Consider the following 21,144-nt stretch of genomic DNA (forward strand, 5'->3'; position numbering starts at 1 on the left):
GAAGTACAACTAGCAGTTTATTTTAAAAAAAGGTTTACTCATCACAGCTGTAGTACTTTGTATAATAGTTTCAAGGGCTGGGACATAATGGAAACCATACAGAGATCTCTACCATGGTCTGTCACAGACACTTTTCTTCCTCCCTGAAACATAGATGGCAAACTACATATGAAAACATCTTTCAAAACCAAAATGAAGGATTCAGAAGGGAAGCTTGTATTTCAAGATGCTATGAGCTAGGTCAGTGGATAGAGTAACGTATCTTTCCCTAGTACAGTTAAGAAACACATTTTAGTGAGGCACCTGAAAAAGAGTAAAAGGTCTGAGCTGGTAGATTTGTAAATGGTACCATAAAACTTTTAAATTACTTCTGTATTTTGAATACAAAAAACAACAAATCCATTTCAAGTTTCTTTTCTATTACAGATTCCTTTTATAAAAAACGCCACCCTGTTTATTTATAGGGCAGCTTTTTCCTCTACATTTGTCACTGTTCCTTGGTTACTTTTGAAACCATTGGAGGAGAAGTGGAATTGCAATACATTTTGCAGCCTTTATGAAGCATCAGTGCCTGGAAGAAAGCCCCAAGTCCAGCAAGAAAGAGCTCAAATATGATGAGCTCTACCCTGCCCTAACAGTATATAGACACTCCAGACTAGTCCAAGCTGCACTTTGCCAAGCCCAGCAGATGTCAGAGAAAACACAGGGCTACTGAGAAAACTGAGGCTACTATGGTAGACGAGGGAGGTATTAAAGCACACAAATCCATCCGAAGCTCCATTTTGCTACTTGGAGGACAGCTTTCATTTTAATTGGCTATTTAAACCCATGTAACATGCATTTTTCTAAACATTTTTGGGGTATTAAAGATCTTTCAGATGACACTGTAACACTGACCTACAGTGTTAATACATCTTTAATAGTATTGACTTTAGCAGATAAACCTCAAGATGGTTTTTAAATTGTTAGAGCAGACTACAGTCTATGAGTGAGCTTTTTCTATGACAGAGAATGGGCTTTTACAAGTCTTATCCAGCTATGCGTAACATTTTAAAGAACACCACACATGTATTTCAGATCACATTCCAAACACTGTATTTTAAAATACCATGATATTTTAGAGAGAGTAACAGTTTAGTCCACATAAATGTGACCTACCAAGTCATGGAGTTACAAATGTACGTCCAGTCTGCCATTTTTAGTTTTGTGAAAATTAATTTTCCTAAAGTAACTCCAAATCTAGTAAAGTGTCAAATATCCAACCTCCAGAGTTACAGAACTGAAGTTTTTCCACATCTACTTGAAATCAGACTTCCCAGTTTTAGTACATTTATTTTTGATTCAAAATAAATCAATCTGTAAACAACTGCTGTAGCAGCAGTTAGCAACAAAAACTGGTGACAAGTGTCAGTCTTCCAGTATAACTTAAGCGATGCCCCTTTTTACTGTCAACTTTTAATCAGATATGTAAATAAATACAAGAATTAGCACAAAGAAAAGTTGCCACTGTAAGAAAATACACTGTGTGCTGTGATTTGGAGTAAAATACCATACAACATTGGCTGTATCATTTGCAGTATGAATCTGACTGCTTAAAACAGTTTGATGCTAAACAGTTAAACCTTTTATTGGTGTAAAGGACTATGCTTTTACTCACCGTCAGAAATGTTTTGAAATTAAATTTCCTACTAGTATATTAAACTCCTAGATGTGAAAATGACTCAAGTCATTTAGTGAAAGAAGATACCATAGGCACCATAATATATATCTATATCTTTTTAAACAAAATCTGGTGATGAACCAGCAGTAACAGGATGAAAATTAAAAGGCACATTCAGGCAAAAGATAACAGAGTTTGCATGATGCCATATTTTAAAAAAATAATTTATGCTCTGAATAAGTGATTGGATCAGGAACAAATTTTCTGGCAGATTCTAATCTGTCAGAGAGAAAGCAAATTTTGTACAAGTTGTGCAATTCAAATTACATAACTATACTTTAAATACTGAATCTTGTTTTGTATTTATGTCTGTATAAGGCTTATAACCAAGTGCACATTAAGAGGACCGAATACTCAAAACCTCTCATCTTCTGAGTGCATAGAAATACAATGAGCAACGAAGATGTTTCTTGCAAGAAGATGGATACTTGTATATGTGCAAATCTTAATCAAGTACTTGAGCGTCTTTCAGGTCTTGGAACACATTTCATAATGGCAGCTCTCCACAGGGCAGGAGCAAGTAGAAGGCTCAGAGTAGTCACACTCAGAATGAGAAGATAGACCTGAAAATTGCAAATAAAAGCCATTACCTCTTAGTTACGTGGTAAACTTAAGATTAGAAGTTTGAGGAGATCAAACTCTTCTAGACAGTATGTTCAGGAGAGTTCACCTGTCTTCCTAACCAATTATGCATACTGCTACCAAAGCAAACAAGTGCATGCTCAAATTATTTGTTTACCTGGTTTGAAGATACAATTACAAAAACAGTGTTATGAGCTTATAGAAAAATTATTTACATGTATAGTCAAGAGGTCAATTTTGCAAGTTCAGTGTTTGCTAACAGGTCAATGGCTAAATACCATTTTATTAGAACAAAACCAAAACAACAACAACAAAAAAAACAACCAACCACCACCACAACAAAATATTACCATATACCCCCCCCCCCCCCCCCCCCCCCCAAGCTATTGTGGTTTAATGATACAATGGCTAAGCTGAGTACTATTTTATACACTAAAAAACTGCCAAACAAAAATCCCTTTAAGTCATACTGCACATCATCTGAAAGAATGATCTTAGCTACACAGTCTGAATGAGTCTTATAAAACATCAGGAAGCAGTTTTAAGGTCTCAAACAGAAGAATGGCTTACGGAAATTTTAGAGCTATATAAACCTGTACATAGATAATAACATGAGAGCCGCCACAGAATAAAAGGAGAGCCTACAGGTTTCCATGTGCAGTGGGTGGGCCCCTAACCTGGTTCTGTGATTATGTATGGGTATCTTGAAACTCTGGACAAACATACAATATTTATAACTCCTAATTATATGCACGAATGAACATGAAAATGAATCACCTTTGCCTACAAGTGAACAGCATTGTGTAAGTTTTTCACACATGCTTTATCTGGAATAGCTTCCAGCGTTATACAGCCCACTTGCTCACACAATGAAAAGCTTGGGGTGCCAGCAGAGTATTTTTGTGAGCAGAGATACAGAGGAGAAAGCAAACAGCACTAGAAAATGAGGTCAGCTGTTTTATCTCCATAGCCATATTTACTTAACTTCACAAAGCAGACTTCATCATGAAGAAAATAATATTCTTACAGCTTCAATATAAAACTAAGTTTAAGGTTTCTTTCCTGGGTGATTTTTTTTCATGACTACTGAAAAAGCTGGTTGTTTCTTCTGCAAAGGATTTAAAATGAACAAGCTTTGCAGGTAAAGATTACAAGTTTGCTTGTTTGTTTAAATGTTAAGGCAATTTCCACTTCACCATCTCTGCTCTCTAGCTCTTATTTACCAATATGCCCTTACTCAAATCCTGTACTCTCAGTTACTTCTTTCTATAGCTGTATCAAGATTTTAAAAGCAAGGGCTTCTCAGTGTTAGTGATGCAGGTGCTATCTACAGCTCCCTACTCAGTTAATAAAGAAGTTGTAAGAGCAGTTAAGGTAAAGCACTTACAACTAAGCTATGTAAAACTCACTATTTAATATTTTAAAGTACAGTATGAAACAAGTGAAAAACAGAACTAAGAACCCTGTCAAGGCATACGTGTCTCCAATTGTATGGGTTGATTCTATTTGTTAGCAGTTGAGATATACCAGTGTACTGGTATTTCAAATACCAGTCACTGTATTTCACAGTATTTCAAATACAATGTCATACAAAACCCCAGTAAGTTTTTCAGATGCAAACCGCAAAGTTGGTAAGTATAGAACAGCTTACCTCCCGAGATATGATCCCTGCTCTACGTGCTCTGCTTCCCAGAACAAAAGAGAATTCACTGACTTGTGCCAGTCCTGCTGAGACAATCCACTTGATATACTGGCTGGTCTTTGGAAGAATCAGAGAAAGGACAAGCACTGCCAAGACAAACTTGAAAAGCAAGGTTTTTGGGGGATTATTGTGGGTTTGTTTTTTAAATTAAAAGTGCAGTAAGTAAAATAGTTAAATCTTTGTGAGATATAGAGCATCAAATACAATAATTCTGGACATAAACTAGTGGACTTCTAGTGTGTCTTCTGTATTAAGAAACAAATGTACATTGCACAGTAAAAATTAGTATATTGTTTACTATAATAAAAACATTTGATAGCTTTGTTACAAATTCCAACCTAGATAAATAGATGTTTCTCCATGTGTAGCTTACTTTTAACATTAAATAGCTTTTTTTTCCTAATACCCTAAGCTTGTTCTATCAAACTGTATTTTAATCAGCAAGATTCTTCCAAATACAGCTTTACAGTAAAGCTGTAATATTTCCTGTTACATCAGATGTTCAATTTTTGCACAGAATTTTCATTACGGCATGCAGCACAAAGATTATTTAAACTATTATAAGATTAAAAAAAGAGGAAAAGAAAATACCTTCATTATGACCACAGACAGTGTAAGGAATAGTAAGACTGTAAGTTCATATATTACAAATGTGGGGAAAACATGAAGTCCTAGGAAGAAAGAAAACAATATTTCAAAGTTTAAATCCACTATCTTACTATGATAATTTTCTGAGTTAATAACAGATTTAATTGCAAGACTGTATTCAAAAATAAAAAGCCCTAACAGCTATCAACTCTACCTTCTTGATCACTAAAGCACTTCCTGCATTTATCCAACCATTATTCCTTCAGAGAGGTTTAGCATAAACAATATTCCCAACCGAGTTAAACTGAGATGACTGATGCACAAGCACATTCATTTCTAAAGTTTCTCTCTTCCACACCAGTCAACAATCCATGATCTGAACTGAAACACGCCTCTAGTAAGAACTATAAAAATACTGCCGGAAAACAGTTCCATTGTTCTGCATAATGACTGTAACATGCACTTTGCTCACTGTTTTCAACATTGTTGTACTGCATGGTAATGGGACTATCACTGTGGAAGGATCATGATATTCAGCATTGCACAGACTATAGAGCTACATCAGAAAATGTAACTGTTTGATCCCATGACCCTCACTTGCCAACACTGAAAGTCACCTGAACTGGAAAAGTCACTTAGGACTGGAATTGGTAAAAGGCAAAAAATCCCCATGCACATCCCCATGCCCTAACAATTAAGGAATTATATAAAACTTCATTGCTGTGATGTTGTTGGGGTTTTGAGTGTTTTTTTTTTTGTTGTTGTTTTGTTTTTGTTTGTGGGGTGTTTTGTGGTTTGTTTGTTTTTTTTGGGGGGGGGTGGGGTGTTCTCTGCCAGTGGTTTAGTTGTTTGGGTTTTTTTCTTCTAATTTTTTTTTGTCACTTTAATTCATAGAATCATAGAATCATTAGGGTTGGAAAGGACCTTAAGATCATCTAGTTCCAACCCCCCTGCTGTGGGCAGGGACACCTTACGCTAAATTCAATGAATATAGAAACAAGAACCATAAAGAACGCAGAAATTGAAAACTAAATCCTGCTAAAGAAAAAGAAGTATTTGTTGGAGAAGTCCTGGAAGAATCCAACTCACAGCTGACTAAGTCCATGTTTTCTTCTTAGGTATGAGGAACTTCTGCAGGCAAACATAACTCTTATCTTTGGAAGCTTATTCCTTTTTCTTAAAAGCTCTTAAAAAAAGGAACCAAAATAATGGTGGTGTTCCTGATAAATCCATAATAGTTGGCAGTTCTCCAACCAAGTTATGTCTGGTGAAGGACAAGAATTTAGCTTTCTAAAGCATGAGGCATGTAAATCAATGCTGTAGCTTCTTATTTTAATGCAAGGCAAGTTTTCACTAGTTTTCCTTGCCCCACAGCACTGTAAAGCCAGAAGAACTAGAGAGCTAAGGGTCATTTTCCCTTCTTGAGTACTCAAGAGAAGTTACTTGCAGTAAATTCACAATGTATTGTGGATGGAAATGTATGTCAAGCACAACAGAGATTTTTATACAAGTACTACCCAGTCAGCATGTATGCACCCTGTTTTATTTCTTCATTTCTTTCCAACTACTGAAGTGCAAATGCAAAAGACTATCAGAATAACGAAAGAGATGGCAGAGTAAGAGAGAGAAACACCACACCAAAAAAAGAAGCCCTAATATGTGCACACATGCTCATGGAGGGGAAAAGTAGTTTTTGTACTATGCACATTGTTCATTCACCTTTAAGTTGGTCTCAGAAACACACATGAAAAGCAACTAGATAAATACAGCCTGTAACAATGTCACATTTGATAAGAGGGCCAACTCTGCCACATCTGGAATTAATTATTCTAGGAGGCTATAAATATAGCCTAGTGCTCTCACCACTACTGGTGGAGCTACTTTTTCAGTTCTGCAGCAGACAAGCAGTCTGAAGTCCACACGAACTGCTGCCTGATGTGGAGATTATGACCATATTTCAAAGAGCTGAGGCACAAACTACCACAGATTTCTACACCAATCCAGTGGAGGTGAGTGTCTGCAAGGTGAAGCAAGTCTAAGCCTGCTACTTACACTATTCTGAACAAACAAATAAACATCCCAGAACACAGACATGTTTTGGGGGAATACATTCCACCATAGTGGATTTCAGGGTCATTACAGACCTTTGCCTCAGTCCTAGATGAAAACTTAGCATAAAGCCAGAAGTCATATCAGACTGCTATACAAGCATATGAAGCCTTCCTGACATCAATGTCAACAGAAAGATTTACCTTCATGGACAGAAGGTGCATGAATATGGCCATTTTTTTCAGTGGGTTGAATCTAATCACTGTGGACTTGTTCTCCAAAACAGAAGAAACACTTCAACCAAATAATTCAAGAACTTCAGCACCAACATCAGGTAACATGCGTCATGCTGGCCTGTCACCAATAGCTTGGGTATTTTCTGTAGAGCTGAGCATAAGCCACTGGACTTCAATTCTAAGCAGTGTTCTTGAATAACTGGAATGAAGGCCTTGGGGTAAAGGTAACCTTACAATAACATTGAGCCAAAAAGCACAATTCACTCATATAAACTGGTATGTGTTCTTCTTGTGGACAGTTACAGGCAAGATTTTGCACATTTTTATAAAGTACTTCTTTCTTAATAAGTAAACGCCCTCCCACCCTCCAATTAGACTGAGTCCACCAATCTGCTAGGTAACCACTAAACAGCAGGCAAAGATCCAAATGTCATGACCAGATGCAGTGTCGAGAAAAGGAATCTTGGAGATCCTTCTTGGCAAACAAGATTACAGAAACTAGAACCCTGCTGGTCCTTTATAAAAAGCAATCAAAACAAAATGATGCAGGTGTGGAAATGGAAGGATCGAAGTACTAGGTACCAAAACAGAAACAAGAAAGAAAATACTCAAATTCTAAAGCCCAGATGTTCTCTCTGAAATATTAGTAAGGATGGAGGCCAACAGAGACTTTCTAACCTCAGCAGATTGCATAAAGAGAGCCAGAAACCTTGAAGAATGCACACAGGCTTAAAGGGAATGTACAGATGGAGAGCAACTCCAAGTGCAGCTCTTAATGCCTACCTGCAAAGGTGTACTATTCCCACAAATGCACTAATACGCAACTTTGAGAGCAGTAGGCAATCAGGTCATTCTAAGGACAGGACCACTGTTACAGATACTACACAAACAAGTATTATTCAACTCAGGTTTTAGGTAGGATTTCTGTAGTAAGGAGGATTTCTGTAGGATTTTTGAAGGATTTCTGTAGTAAGAACACATAAGTAGGCATTTAAGACAAGCAACATAGGAAATAACTTTTCTAAATCACATATTTACAGTCACTTTTCAATTAAGACTTCTTTTTTTTTCCCTCTATTTATTCCTTTATTCTAAAAGGAGCAGAAATTCTAGTACTGCAGTGGTGTAGCATCCACCTGAGGATCTCAAGTGTTTCTGCTCTCTAGAATAAGGTGCTTGCTGCATATAGCAACAAGCCTTCTCCTTATGTGGGGGGGGGGGCTGAAGAGGGGGAGGAAAATCTTTCCCTATGGCTTTATATAATTTCAAATAGTAAATCTGTGTATTTACAGATGCATATAGTTTGCATTTGTACATATAAAAAGTGAAGAGCAAGCAAGAAGTGTTTTTTGTATTAGATTGCTTTTAAAAAAGTTTAAGGAATACTTTTTAGCCTACTTGGGTTTTTGCAACATCTCACCGCTCCTTTTTAAAATCGACCTCCTTGCCAACCCCCAGAACTTCCTGTTAACCACAACATTTGAAAGCAACTGAAAGTAAAGGTGGAAAGGGTGGGATAATGTTTAATGGGAAGGAGGGGTTTTTTGTTTGCCTTTTTTTTTTCCCCAGGTTTTGTTTTTTACAAGCAAGTGTTGTCACATCTTGTCAGAGGCCACGGCTCTGATTTTTTAGCTAACTTTCTTCAGAGGAAGGAAAAACATCCACTTTCTGTAAAACCATACAAACTTCTCAGGCAATTTTATTTACCTTCTTGCAATTATAATGGTAACAGCAGTTTATAAAAGATTAATTTTTAAATTTCTATAACAGAACTAATAAAATGATTTTCTTACAGTATAATTTGGGTTATGTGGAGTTCTGCCAGCATGCCAACTGAGGTCTTGCAATTTTCTTGTACTTTACCAAAGTCTTATCTCTCGTCTTAATTTATGCAGTTGCAAGAGTATAGGACAGTATTTTTGTTCAGTCCTTTGTAAAATTAACTTTGCACTTATAACTGTCATGTTTTGTATCCATGATAACACTATCTACTCCATCACCATCTTAGTGAAACACAGCTAACTTGCCTGTGAGTATTCAGCAATTACTCATCCAACACTGTCAGTTATAATGGCCCAAGAGTTTTACTGTATCTCACCCCTTTCCTCCCTTTATTAAAAGGGTAAATTATTCAAATAAACACATATGTTACTAAGCAATCTGACTGATCAGCATACGCTATTTGCATGGGCTGGGTAAAACAAAAATCAAGACTGAAAAGCATAACACCCAAACAAAAACCTTTTCCCCTTAAAATTTTTAGGTATATGTTTTAAATAGTGTGAATTCAGAATTAACAATAAACTCTCATTAAAACAAGAACTGATAGTACATCATGGAAATTGCTTACAAAAATGAATGTTACATTTAAAACATTAGCAAAGGCAAACCAATACTGTGGTCAGTTAACAGTTTAGTGTTTTAATGAAACAAAAATCTATCCCCTCTCCTCAATTTGTAGACACAATTTTTTTCCTCCCCCCCACATTTGTAGGTTAATGCTATATTTTAAGAAAGTTTTATTAGTAGTTACCTATGGATGCAAAGAAAATGATGGCAAGAAAGTCACGTATTGGTTCAATACAGGACATAATCTCCTCAGTAACCATGTGACCCTGAGAAGAGATCAGAGCTCCTGCTAAGAAGCATCCCAGCTCCATTGAAACATCCAACAGCTCTGTGATCTGTCAAGGAATAACAGAGAATCTATTGCTGTTCTCTAGCCCCAGGTGAATTTATACACCATTTCACAGTAAAATTACAAAACTACATTAAACAACGCAGGAAATTACTATGTTGTTATGCAAGATCAGTAAGCTCAGTGTAATTATTTCAGTTTTATGCAGTATTGTTTTTATACAAAAGATTGACAAACCTTTCATGTTTCCCCTCCATGTTACCTCCTTCCCCACAAAAACATAAGTGAATTTCTTAATCTACATTGTAATGCTGCATGTCACTTAAGGATAGCATCTGATTTCACACAAACAAGGAAGACTGTAACAGCTCTGGAGGCAGAATTACATAATACATGAAGCCTGTAAGAACAGTGTCTTTTCCAGCTGTCAAACACAGGGAAAAAAAATAAAAATCAAAGGCTTGTAATTTGGAAGAATAGCCTCAATTTAGCAGAAGTCCCAGGCATAAATTACATGTTATTATTGTGAACTGGACTTAAGTGTGCCTGTGTCCTTTACTGAATAGGGATGCATTTAAGCATGTGAAATAAACTGCTGAAATGAAGCCTGATACCTGTTTGAAAAGACTGCTTCATTCTTTTTTTATTGTGTGAATAGGGTACTAGAAGGAAGAGATGAAACACATGCAAAGAGACAGAACTAAAAACAAAGCAACTGCTTCAGGCAATGCTCGGAACATTAAAATAAGCAAGCAGCACTTTTAGTAGGTATAAAGTATTTAAAATAATTACTTTAAAACTATGCTGCTGCAGATGGTCATCTTACTGAGAAAGCTCAATGCTATTAATATTAATAGAAGATTGGAGATTTATTTCCGTACTAATTTGGATTAAGCAACAATACACTCAAGTATATTTATGGACAACATTCATCACATCTTGAACAGTGTTACACTGTAAGGTATGAAGCTAGAACTCAAGTGACTTGAAATTAATGGAGGAGAGCAAAAGATACAATAAACAAGTCTGCAAGCTATGCATAAAATGCCACCTAAAAATAAACCCCAGACTTTTGTGTATTGAAGTGTTAATGCCCAAGTGCTCATCACGTAACTCCAATAGTCCGTAATTTATTGCAAGACATTTAAGAACACAAATGGGTTTTGTCAGCTAATGTAAATAGTTGCAGATCAGGCAAAACCAACAAAAATAACATTATAACTTTACTCTCATTTTAAAAGAAAAGGAATTTTAGCACTTTTTGCCACAATTTGAAGCTGTCAAGGTGGAAGAAAGAAATATATATTTTAAAAGGCTTCAAAATCACCAAAAGATGAATAAGATAAACAGTAACAAGTAGGAAACACTTAAGTTCTTCTACATCAACATTAGTTGTTTTAAAATTCACAACCTCTTGAGTATGATTAAAATCCAACATAGCCTCTCCAAATAAAGTTGGAATTATTTTTACTATCCAGCTATAACACACATACACTTAAGTATTATCAGCTGTAACAGAACTCCAGATCAAAACTTTTATAGCTGACATTTTAAGTATTCCCATGTACATGCTTAGGTTGCCACATAAGATGGGATTTAGCACATTTTGTATCAGAACTGCTTGATGCTGTGCTGTTGTAAGAATCACTATTCAATCAGGGAGCAATTTAAGGGTGAAACAAACACGCTTGTTCAGAATGCATCTGACTTAACTGGAGCAAACTCTATGTCCATCTGGATTTGCTCCCACCAAATAAAACATGAATTGCCATTCCTTCACTTTATGACAAGTATGAGCTCAAGGGCCTGGCAGATAACGAGGCAGATTTTGCTATTTCTTGTCTGCTCACTAGGTACTACACAACTTAATGTCTACAAAATCTATAGGTCACTCTTAAGAAAAGTATGAAGTGAATGAGAGGCAAGAAGAAAACCAAAAATTACATAATTTTCTTAACCCTATCCCCCCTTTCTCCAGTTTGTTCTTTTGATTTATATCCAGATTTATACAGACACTCCTTTCACTATTCCCATCCTGGTCTCTGGCTGTCTACTAATAGTAGCAATAAGGCGATACACTTCCTCATATACTAAATCTGTAGCTTCAGAGTTTACTATATATAACATGTGGGTGCACACAAACACACACACACTGGAGAGGGTTTGTTTTACTGGCAAAAAGGCATTCTCAGCAAAATTCCTTAAATAAGCAAAAATTGGAAAGTATTTTGCATTTAGTATTCCCTTACTGCTTGCATCATGGTTAATATTTCGCTTTCAGCAAACAAGAGCTCTAACAATTACTAATCCCTGGGCACTGCACTGTCATTTCCTCAACTCCTACATTACAGAAAGCTTTTTCAGTCAAAATTAAATGAAATGTTTTGTCAGCTTACATGTTTTTCCCAGTACAATTTAGTTTTCAGTTGTTTTCAAAGGTCCCATTTTACTCAAATTCAGGAAGGACTGCTTTGCTTTCACTCGAATATTGGATTTTTATGTTCTAAAGTTCTACCAGAGCAATAAATAAATAAATATCACTGGTATTATGTGTTCCAGTTGAATTTCCACCATTTGTTCAGCAGTTATTTTACCTATCTTTTCTAGTAAAGTGTACCTTACTGATAACTGTAGTCATCACAGAAGCTTAATGAACATGGTGAGCCAGTAAATATAAAGAAATTCCTGATGGAAATAAATGTATTAGAATTCCAGACTTTAGTAATTTATATCTGCCCAAGAGTAAAGAGGTGAATTCTAAGCTTGCATTTTAAAGAAGTAAAGCCTTAATGAAAATAGAAATATTTTTTAGTGATCATTCCAAAATCTCCATCTCAACTGCATTTTAATAATTAACTAGAATATTTGAGATTAAGGAAGAACTGTAATCTTCTTTTAATTGACAAAAAAAGAGTTCATAAGCATGTTATGAGCAATTGAAAAGTAGTCTAGGCAAACAAGGAATGACATTCCTAATACACTGTAGGGAAACGTATGTACATTTTCTCATATAAAGTACTAACAGCTACATTTTCTTTTAATCTCTTTAGTATATAAAGTAAGCTGGCAATTTCCCTCCATTTGTGGCATCACTACAGGTGAACCATAAGGCAGTCAAACTGGAAGGCGCTTCTTCTCCACCATGTTTATGCACAGTCCTATGAACATGTAAATGTAAGTGCTAACCTTGTCAGGTCAGGTTTTATTTTTTCCCCAATTTCTTAGGAATCATTCAGCAACATAGTTTAAAAACATACCAAAACTGACCCATGTTGTCATGCAGATATCTTAGCAATTCATTATCAGAACAGTATTTTAAACAATTCTTGTAATGTTTCTGCACATACAGAATATGAAAAACCAACACTACACCAGTGAACACTCTGGCTGACTTACAACATATTCTTCAGCTCATTGTGGTATGTATCTCAACCTAAAAGTACCAGTTTGGCCATGGATCCTAAACGGATATTTCAAACCATAAACTAAATTCGCTTATGTTGTGATTCAGGAGAACAGTTCACCAGTTAAGAAACAAAACAAAACAAACAAAAAAAAAAACCCCACACAAACCACCAGCAAAAAAAAAAAACAACCAAAACCAGTTCCTTTGTAACTTAAAGCTCAAAAAGGAGTTGCTTAAAGTGTAGTAATGATCTACTGAACCTTTGCTTCTGCTGACAATGTGATACATACATGACCGAAAGATGTACAACTGTGTCTGAGAGTCAACTGTACTTTTATAGGATTTGCACTTGACACAATCCCCCTACCCAATCTGCCTAACCAGTTGAGGGACAAAAGGGAGAGGAATTTCAGTTACCTCTGAGAATACATGGGAACAGAAAGAGGCATCTTCAGCTCCAAACCTTGGTAAAATATCTTACATTTGAAATTGGTTACATCTCTCTTACTCTAATTTAGTTTATCGAGACAAAGAACCTGTTTCAGATTTAATGAGTTGCAATATGTCTCTCAGGTTTTCTAAATGAAGCACAGAGTCAGCTTTGGTTAAGACCACCAAAATATGCACTCACTTTACAAACTGAAAAGCTCTTTTAGAATTACACCAGTATGGAAAATTCTGTGCTTGCACATAATTACACAAACTCTGTCAGTATTTAGGCCTAGGTTTTCCAAGGAAAAAGATCTTTGCAGGAGCCTATGCAGTTCAGTTGTTTTCCTACCTGACACCCAAAAGCCTAAATTTATCCTTTACAAATACATGCATCATTTTTTCAAATAAGATTGCCATCCCTCATCCTATGTTTTTATTCCTGACATAATGCAGCATCTATGCTATATAGCAGTTAAGATTTGTTTTCCAGAAGATTTTTTTGTTGAGCTGTTGGACAACCAAATACATTTTTGTTTTGCATTGGTTTTTTTCAGTATTATTTTTCTTTAAGCCTTTGTGCTCAAACCACAACTGGTAGCATAACCGTAATGGATGTATCAGTGTCACGGAATATCAAGCATCTCAGCTGGTTTACTGAGGTTGCATGCAGTATCTTTTGTACTGTTCCTTTTGATACATTATTTATCAAGTTTAAAAGGAAAGTTGTTTTCACTCGAAGTACACAAAATATTTGTTCCCCCACAAACGCTTCCCATGCTGAAGCAGCATTCTGGTTTTGCAGTATGAGTTTCATACACTCAAACATATTCTCCCACCTTATATATGTTAAAGTCAGTAGAGAAACTCCTTATACATTTGATAGGTGATTTGGCCACAGTATACCCAATTCAATCAGATGAGTCTATGTAGGCCATATTTTTAATGAAAGCAAGGCTGCTTCTAGATACCGTGATATTTTATGCAACTTCTGTGGTTTGGTTGTTGTTTTTTATTCAAGTTGTTATACAAATGTTGTATCTGCTTGTTAGAAAGTAAAAACTAGTTTTGTTAATTCTCTTATTATATGGCACATTTGGAATATGAATAGGTGTTTAAAGGGATGGCATTTTTCATGTATGCAGAAGAAATCAATGAATTGTAAAGCTGTGCTCCCACTAACTTCTTTCTTAACCTTCTCCCTGAAGGAGGTGAACTTTCTTTGTTGGACCTGTAATAAAGTAAATACCCCTATGAAAAAAAAAGTGCAGGAACGTTGTGGGATATTTTTTCCTCAGAAATTCTCAGAGGACATAACAATCTGCACATCCAGGATAATGGAGTTTCAAACCCACAACATTATTAGTGACCATCACATTCTGTTCTCCAGCAAAATAGTTTTTCAGAGGGCTGAAACATGAGATAGAAACAAACAGAAAGAAAATCCAGATGAAAATGAACCAAACACAAAAGGGATATCAGAATCTGTGAATCTTAAGGCACTTCTCTACTTTCTCAGCTTCATTCCAAATTGTTATACTCCCACAGAAAATTATTTCATAATAAAAACCACATTGAAAATTTGCTATTGAAAAGAATCTTACAAGCAAATGTCACAATCGGGCACTATCAGTATCTCAAAAACCATCCTAAATTATTTTCAGAAACACACAAAGTAGCCAAAATTAAAACTGAAATCACAATTCTTTAATTGGCTTAAGTTGCCAGCAGAAGTACAGCTGACTGACATTCAAATTTTATTTCTTCTTACTCATCTATGCTGTAATGTATGAATCATCTGTGCATTTGGGGTTTGTTTAAAAACATTTTAAAACCAAATAATTGACTACAGAGGTACATGGATACCCAACAGTAATTGTGATGGCTTTTGTGATACTGATGCAGTCAGCTACTGCATGTATCAGGATATTTTATTAATTTAAAAGATTACCGTTAACATAAGGAAGATGAATGCAGTTATTCCTAGGATGAGGATTTCTTTATTCCCTTTGCTTTCTGCATGCAACTTGCGATAATATGGTCCTATGAGGTAAGTCTTTATAACAAGACATATAAGAAAAACAGCAGCCAGAGAAAAGAGAATTTGGCCAATCAGTATCAGTATTCTCAGTACTTCCTTGAAAATGCTGGAAGAGAAGAACAAACAAAACATTTCTTTCAAGTGCTCTCATGCCTCCCAATCAATTCCCCTTAAGTGAAAAGATCTAATTCCACAGATGTTCAAAACTGAGTAGGTACAGCAAGGTATTTGGATACATTAGTAAACAAGATGAAGACTAAATCTGCCAAGTGCCCAGCAACCTCTTTTACAGCCCAGAATTTACTTTTTTTTGTTGACTGATCATCAAGGTAAGCTATCAGGCTCAATAACAGTACTGCATAGTCTTTGACAAAAATATGTCTTAAGGCAGTAAAGTAACTGAAGAAATTATTTTTTTACAATAACAAACTTTTCACTACAGATTTCAAGTACTAGACAGGACTAAGGCAGCTAAAGCAGAAAGAATATCCTCATGCAACATGACAAGTACAAATAGTAAAGGGAACTTGTAGAACAGAGTGCATATTTTTCATGAAACTGACATTAACTGTAGCACTTATTCATATTGGCAATCTACATACTCACTGGAAGGGGTGGGGGGAAGATACATACAGTATTTTTTTGTTTTACCTGGAATATGTGCTCACTCCTACTTGAATAAGTGTAGGCATGACAGCTATAAATAAACCAAGCTGCACATCCTGCATCACCAACATTCCAAGTAGTACGCTGCTGTAGTCAATATCCCCTGTACACCAGCAAAGCAGTCATGGAAACAGTCATCAGAATCTATGCATGCTTGCAGTGCTCAGAAACTTAGAAATAGCTTAATCAAATGGAGGCTAAGTGTAGTTCTCAATGGGTTGATATAATTCAAAGCATTCTGTTTGGCTCCCCCCCCCCCAGTAAATTGTTTAAAACATTTAGAAAGAAAATATTTGTAAAGACATTAAAATATTATAAAGAATAATGAAATATATTAATGGGAAGCTTGTGTTACACAATAAAAGTATAGACTTTGCTTAGCAGTTAAGCACTAGCTATTCATTTACTGGGACTCCTTTCATGAAAATATACAATCTTTAGACTAACAGACACATGTAAGACCCAGCATGCATAAAGTATACACTTTGCATCTAGGCATTAGAATACAAATATTCTAAGGGGTGGGAAGAACTTCAATGCAGTATCTGTTAGGGAGGTTTACATGGAAGAAAGCAGGATGGCAAAACTGTTGAAAGAAACAATTAGAAGTCCTTGAGAAGCTAGCAATATGGCACTTAAAGGTACTTCTCTGAAGAGCTGTTCGCTATGAAAGATTCCCTGCACTGGTCTTAGTTTGCTGAAGAAGGATGTGAATTATTTCAGTTAGCCTTTCTGCCCTGATCTGATGACAGACAGGTTACCATGCTCTTAAAAAGCATAAGGAATCCATGAAACCCCTAATCAAGTCAAATCTTAAAATGGAGAGTACTAATTGGGCCACACTATCTTTCTCCAAAGATGACACCTCATAAAAAAAAAATACACAACACTGGTCAGTGTTAAAGGACGACAATCACTATCACTTGTAAACCAGACCTAACAGTGGTTTTTGTTTTGTTTCATTTTTAACCAGTTTCTCATAATATTACACTACAACAGTCCCTATTTAACATTATACCTACCTTCTTTATCACCTCGAACACTACCTGCAAGAAATCTTGACACCAATGGAGTGCTTGATAAAGATAAACAAGTGGAAATGAAGACACTTTGTGTTGGTCTAATTTGGAGCAGATGTCCCCATAGCAGACCAAAGGCAATCATCAAAACCGTCATATAGCAGGGTCCTTGCAAAGATATTTTCCATACCTTGGGAAAAAAACAAGTTCTTATAAGAAAGACTGATCACACTTTTCACACTGATAAGTTACAGTGATTTTCAGCGCAAATAAGCAGTGATTTGGGGCTGCAGTGCTGGGCCACAGAAGTAACAGGCTGTCATCCTATCTACGAGGCATAGTAACTTCAGTTATTAGTTACTGTGCCTCATAGATACACTAATGAACCAGAAGACTCATAACCAGAAATTAGGTAAGTTTTCCAGAGCTCACAGACAAATTAAAGGCCAAAGGTCCAGTATGGGTTCAAATGTATTGAAATCATCAAATGGAAAGCAAGTTACTTGATGTGATTCCAGGGTGGGGAAAAAAAGGCAACAGCAAAGACCATCAACAGTACCAGCAGCCCACTTCACACTAGTGTGCATATAATTCCCAGGTAGCAATTTACATACTAAAGTTTAGGAACCCTCAAATTACATCAGTATTATCAGCACTGTTCCCAGGCTGGAAGTCAAAACACAGTGCTGCACCAGCTACCAAGAAGGAGAAAAATTGACTGCTACTGCTAAACTCAGGACAACTTTAGATGGACTAGAAACAGATCAAGCTGATTAAATTTTAACACTCTTCAATTAAAGCTTTTATGAACTCACAACCATCAGTTTAGGAACAAGTCACATGATGCAACAAAACTCTTTACAATACATACAGTCTTCACGTATTTTGCATTATTAAAATCTAGGTCGTTTATGAGATAACTTTTTAATTAAGACCAAAAGAAAATTGTAACTTTTTGCTGAATCCTGATGGCCACATCATGTAATATTCCAGACTGTGCTAACGCACTTGCAGAATCAGTTTATCAGCCAGTACAGCATGTATCATTAAATCAAAATGCAGTACTTGACTGAATTTTTTTTACAACAGGACAGGCAAACGTCACTGGATATTCCATAACAGCAACTGCATGCTAAAACAAAGCAGAAATGGATTGCTATAAATTGTGTAAGATTTTTCTAGTAATCAAAAACCATTTTACTAAATGAAGAGAAATAGCAAAGAGGTTTTTTTGAAGACACTGAACAAATAATGTGTTCTGTTCTTTCCAAAGAGTCAAAGAGCAGAAGCAAGAACCATATTTGTCTTTTCAAAAATGTGCAAAAGAACACCAGTATATTATAGGGAGAGTGTAAAATCCTGAAAGATAACTTGACAACTTGAATAGTAGCAATTAAATCCTGTAATACGGAGGTATTATACAAAAATACCTTTCTTAATCTTTCAGGAGAAAACTCCAGACCAACTAGAAAGAGAGTGAAGAATACACCGAACTCTCCTAATGTCTCCACCTGTACAATAGACTTAAATAACAAAAAAACAACAACAACAAAAAAATCAGTGCACAGCAGTCTACTTGTAATACAAATTTTAAGTCCATTTATAAAACAAATACTTTATTCTATATCCATTGTTAGTTCAGTTGCTGGTTATGTGACATCAGAAGTCCCCTCAACATCTTTAGGGTTCAAACATTTTTCCCCCAACACCTGGCTGCTACTAGTTAATTTGGTTGGATAGTGCTAGTCACCCTAAATGCACATACATTGATCCAGGTAAGCTTGCTTGCTTGGTGAAAATAAATAGGTTACAGTTCATGCATATACTGTTTAACCCCCAGTGTTTGCATTCCAGAAGTTACTTTATTAGTCTATTGGTATAATCATTCTGCTAGACTGTAGCTGCCGTTCTGCTATTCATCCTAGAGACTCCATGCATAAGTCTCTCAGACCAGTACAACTACCAGCCTTTGCACTTCAGCAAAAAGGGTGCAACAGCAAGAAAAGTGGTTGTCTTCCTCTTCACAACAGAAAAATGGGGCTGCATCTGGCTAGCAACCAGACCAGTGGTGTTCCTCAGGGTTCAATTCTTGGGCCAGTCCTGTTTAATATATTTAGCAATGATCTGGATGCAGGAGTTGAGTGCACCGTTAGCAAGTTTGATAATACCAAACTGGAAGATGCTGTTGACTCTCTTGAGGGACAGGAGATCTAGATAGATTGGAGCATTGGGCAATGATTAACAAGAGGAAATTTAACAAGTTCAAATGCTGGACTCTGCACCTAGAACGAAGCAGTGCCAGGAAGAAGTATAAGCTGTGAGAGGGGTGGCTGGAGAGCAACCCTGCAGCAGAAGATCTGGGGGTGCTGGTAGACAGCAAGCTCAGTATGATCAGCAGGGTGCCCCGGCAGCCAGGGGGGCAAACCACATCCTGAGGTGCATCAAACACAGCATGACCAGCTGGTCAAAAGAGGTAATTATCCTGCTGTATTCAGTGTTGGTGCAGCCTCTTCTTGGGTACTGTGGGCAGTTCAGAGTCCCCCCGTTGAAGGAAGAGGTGAAGGTCCTTGAATGTGTTCAGAAGTGGGCAACACAGCTGGTGAAAGGGCTGGAAGGAATGTCCTGTGAGGAGCAGACGAGGACTCTGGGTTTGTCTAGTTTGGAGAAAAGGAGGCTGATGGGTGACTTCCCTACTCTCCACAGCTTCTGGAGGAGATGTGCAAAGGAAGGTACCAAGCTCTTTTCCTAGGATCCAATAAAAAGACTTGTGAAAATGGCTCAGAACTGCACCAAGGGAGGTTCAGACTGGACATGAGGAAGCACTTCTTTACTGAGAGGGTGGTCAAAGCCCCTGGAACAGGCTTCCTAGAAAGGCAGTCAGTATGCCAAGCCTGGCAGTGTTTAAGAGGCATCTGGACAATGCCCTTTGCATGCTTTAACTTTTGGTCAGCCCTGAGTTGTTGAGGAAGTTGGGCTAGATGATCACTGCATATCCCTTCCAACTGAAATAGTCTATTCTATTTTAAAACCCTAACACTTCTTTTCAATGTATTTACAGTCCAGAGCAGAAGAGGACAGGATCCATCATCAATAAAAAAAGTGGAGATGGAAACTATCTTCCCTGCCAGATTAGCATCTGGCTGCCCCCTAAGTTCCTCTGACATTCAACATTTTTAAGACACGTATAACTTAACCAGACATTACCACGCGACCTTAACGTGTTGTTTTGCCTGCTGGCTTAAAAATCTGTTAATGCACACCAGACCACTAATCAAAACATGTGCAATGTCTCACCAACCACAGCCCACTGCTTCACATGAGTTTGTAATCAGGGTACACGTGACAGAGCTAAAAAGGTTCATGAGACTTCAGGAATGTGAGCAGGGGACAGGCAAAGAACTAAGGTGACTAAGGATGAAAGAGATACAGAGATGCAAAGTAACACTCTAGGAAGCCAAGCTATCCTACTCAGGGAATTACTTGTTTTAAACACTTCCTCCACTGCTAACACTTTAATGTGTTAAATATTTAAATAATTTAAATATTTAAATAATTTGGCTCTTAGATGTGATGCTTTATGATTAAAGACAAAAAGAAAACAAACAAGAAAACCCCACAACACATAACCTACAGCTTTCACTTTCAACAACTACTTATGTCATGATTATGTTAAGAGAAAAAATTGAAAACAAAAAGTGATTTGAAGACCTTTAAGTTTTAAGGCCTCCTTTTACAAAGGTCCAGGTTTGGGGATTTGTTTTAAATACATCTGAGTTTGGCAATATCATATTCTTTTAAATCTACTTTTAAAGATTTCAACAAATGAAATCACTCAAGAAGCTACTTGCATACTTACCTTTATACTATTTAGTCCTGATGGTCCCAGGAGTACTCCACAGATGATATACCCAAACATGGTTGGCAGTCCTATTGTTGTGCACAGCCAGCCACATGGCAAAGACAACATTCCTATTGTCACAATATCCTAAATATGCAAGATTTACAAATGCATTAATATAAAACACAAATCTGTGATGAAATTAAAGTGGGGTTTTTTACCCTTTTATT

The 21,144-nt window shown here is 36.6% G+C and overlaps 1 protein-coding gene across 3 annotated transcripts in view; it reads right to left on the minus strand.

Moving 5' to 3' along the window:
• The window catches only part of TMCO3 (transmembrane and coiled-coil domains 3), a 37,698-nt gene continuing 16,554 nt past the window's right edge, over positions 1–21,144 (minus strand). The window contains exons 6-14 of one of the 3 annotated variants that reach the window (XM_061472719.1): positions 20,933–21,061; positions 18,507–18,599; positions 17,080–17,266; positions 16,043–16,160; positions 15,302–15,497; positions 9,411–9,561; positions 4,596–4,675; positions 3,954–4,103; positions 1–2,283 (exon numbers count right to left, since the gene is read on the minus strand). In XM_061472719.1, the coding sequence (XP_061328703.1) occupies positions 2,170–2,283; positions 3,954–4,103; positions 4,596–4,675; positions 9,411–9,561; positions 15,302–15,497; positions 16,043–16,160; positions 17,080–17,266; positions 18,507–18,599; positions 20,933–21,061 (1,218 nt within the window). In that variant the 3' untranslated portion in view covers positions 1–2,169. Of the gene's footprint in view, positions 2,284–3,953; positions 4,104–4,595; positions 4,676–9,410; positions 9,562–15,301; positions 15,498–16,042; positions 16,161–17,079; positions 17,267–18,506; positions 18,600–20,932; positions 21,062–21,144 lie in introns of those variants that run through there. The other 2 variants (XR_009746815.1, XR_009746816.1) reach the window with 2 other exon arrangements.

This window comes from Pezoporus flaviventris, unplaced genomic scaffold (genome assembly GCF_033815535.1).
Source record: "Pezoporus flaviventris isolate CSIRO_AGI_PZ_B2104156 unplaced genomic scaffold, CSIRO_AGI_Pfla_v1 ptg000072l, whole genome shotgun sequence".
Lineage (NCBI taxonomy): Eukaryota > Metazoa > Chordata > Aves > Psittaciformes > Psittacidae > Pezoporus > Pezoporus flaviventris.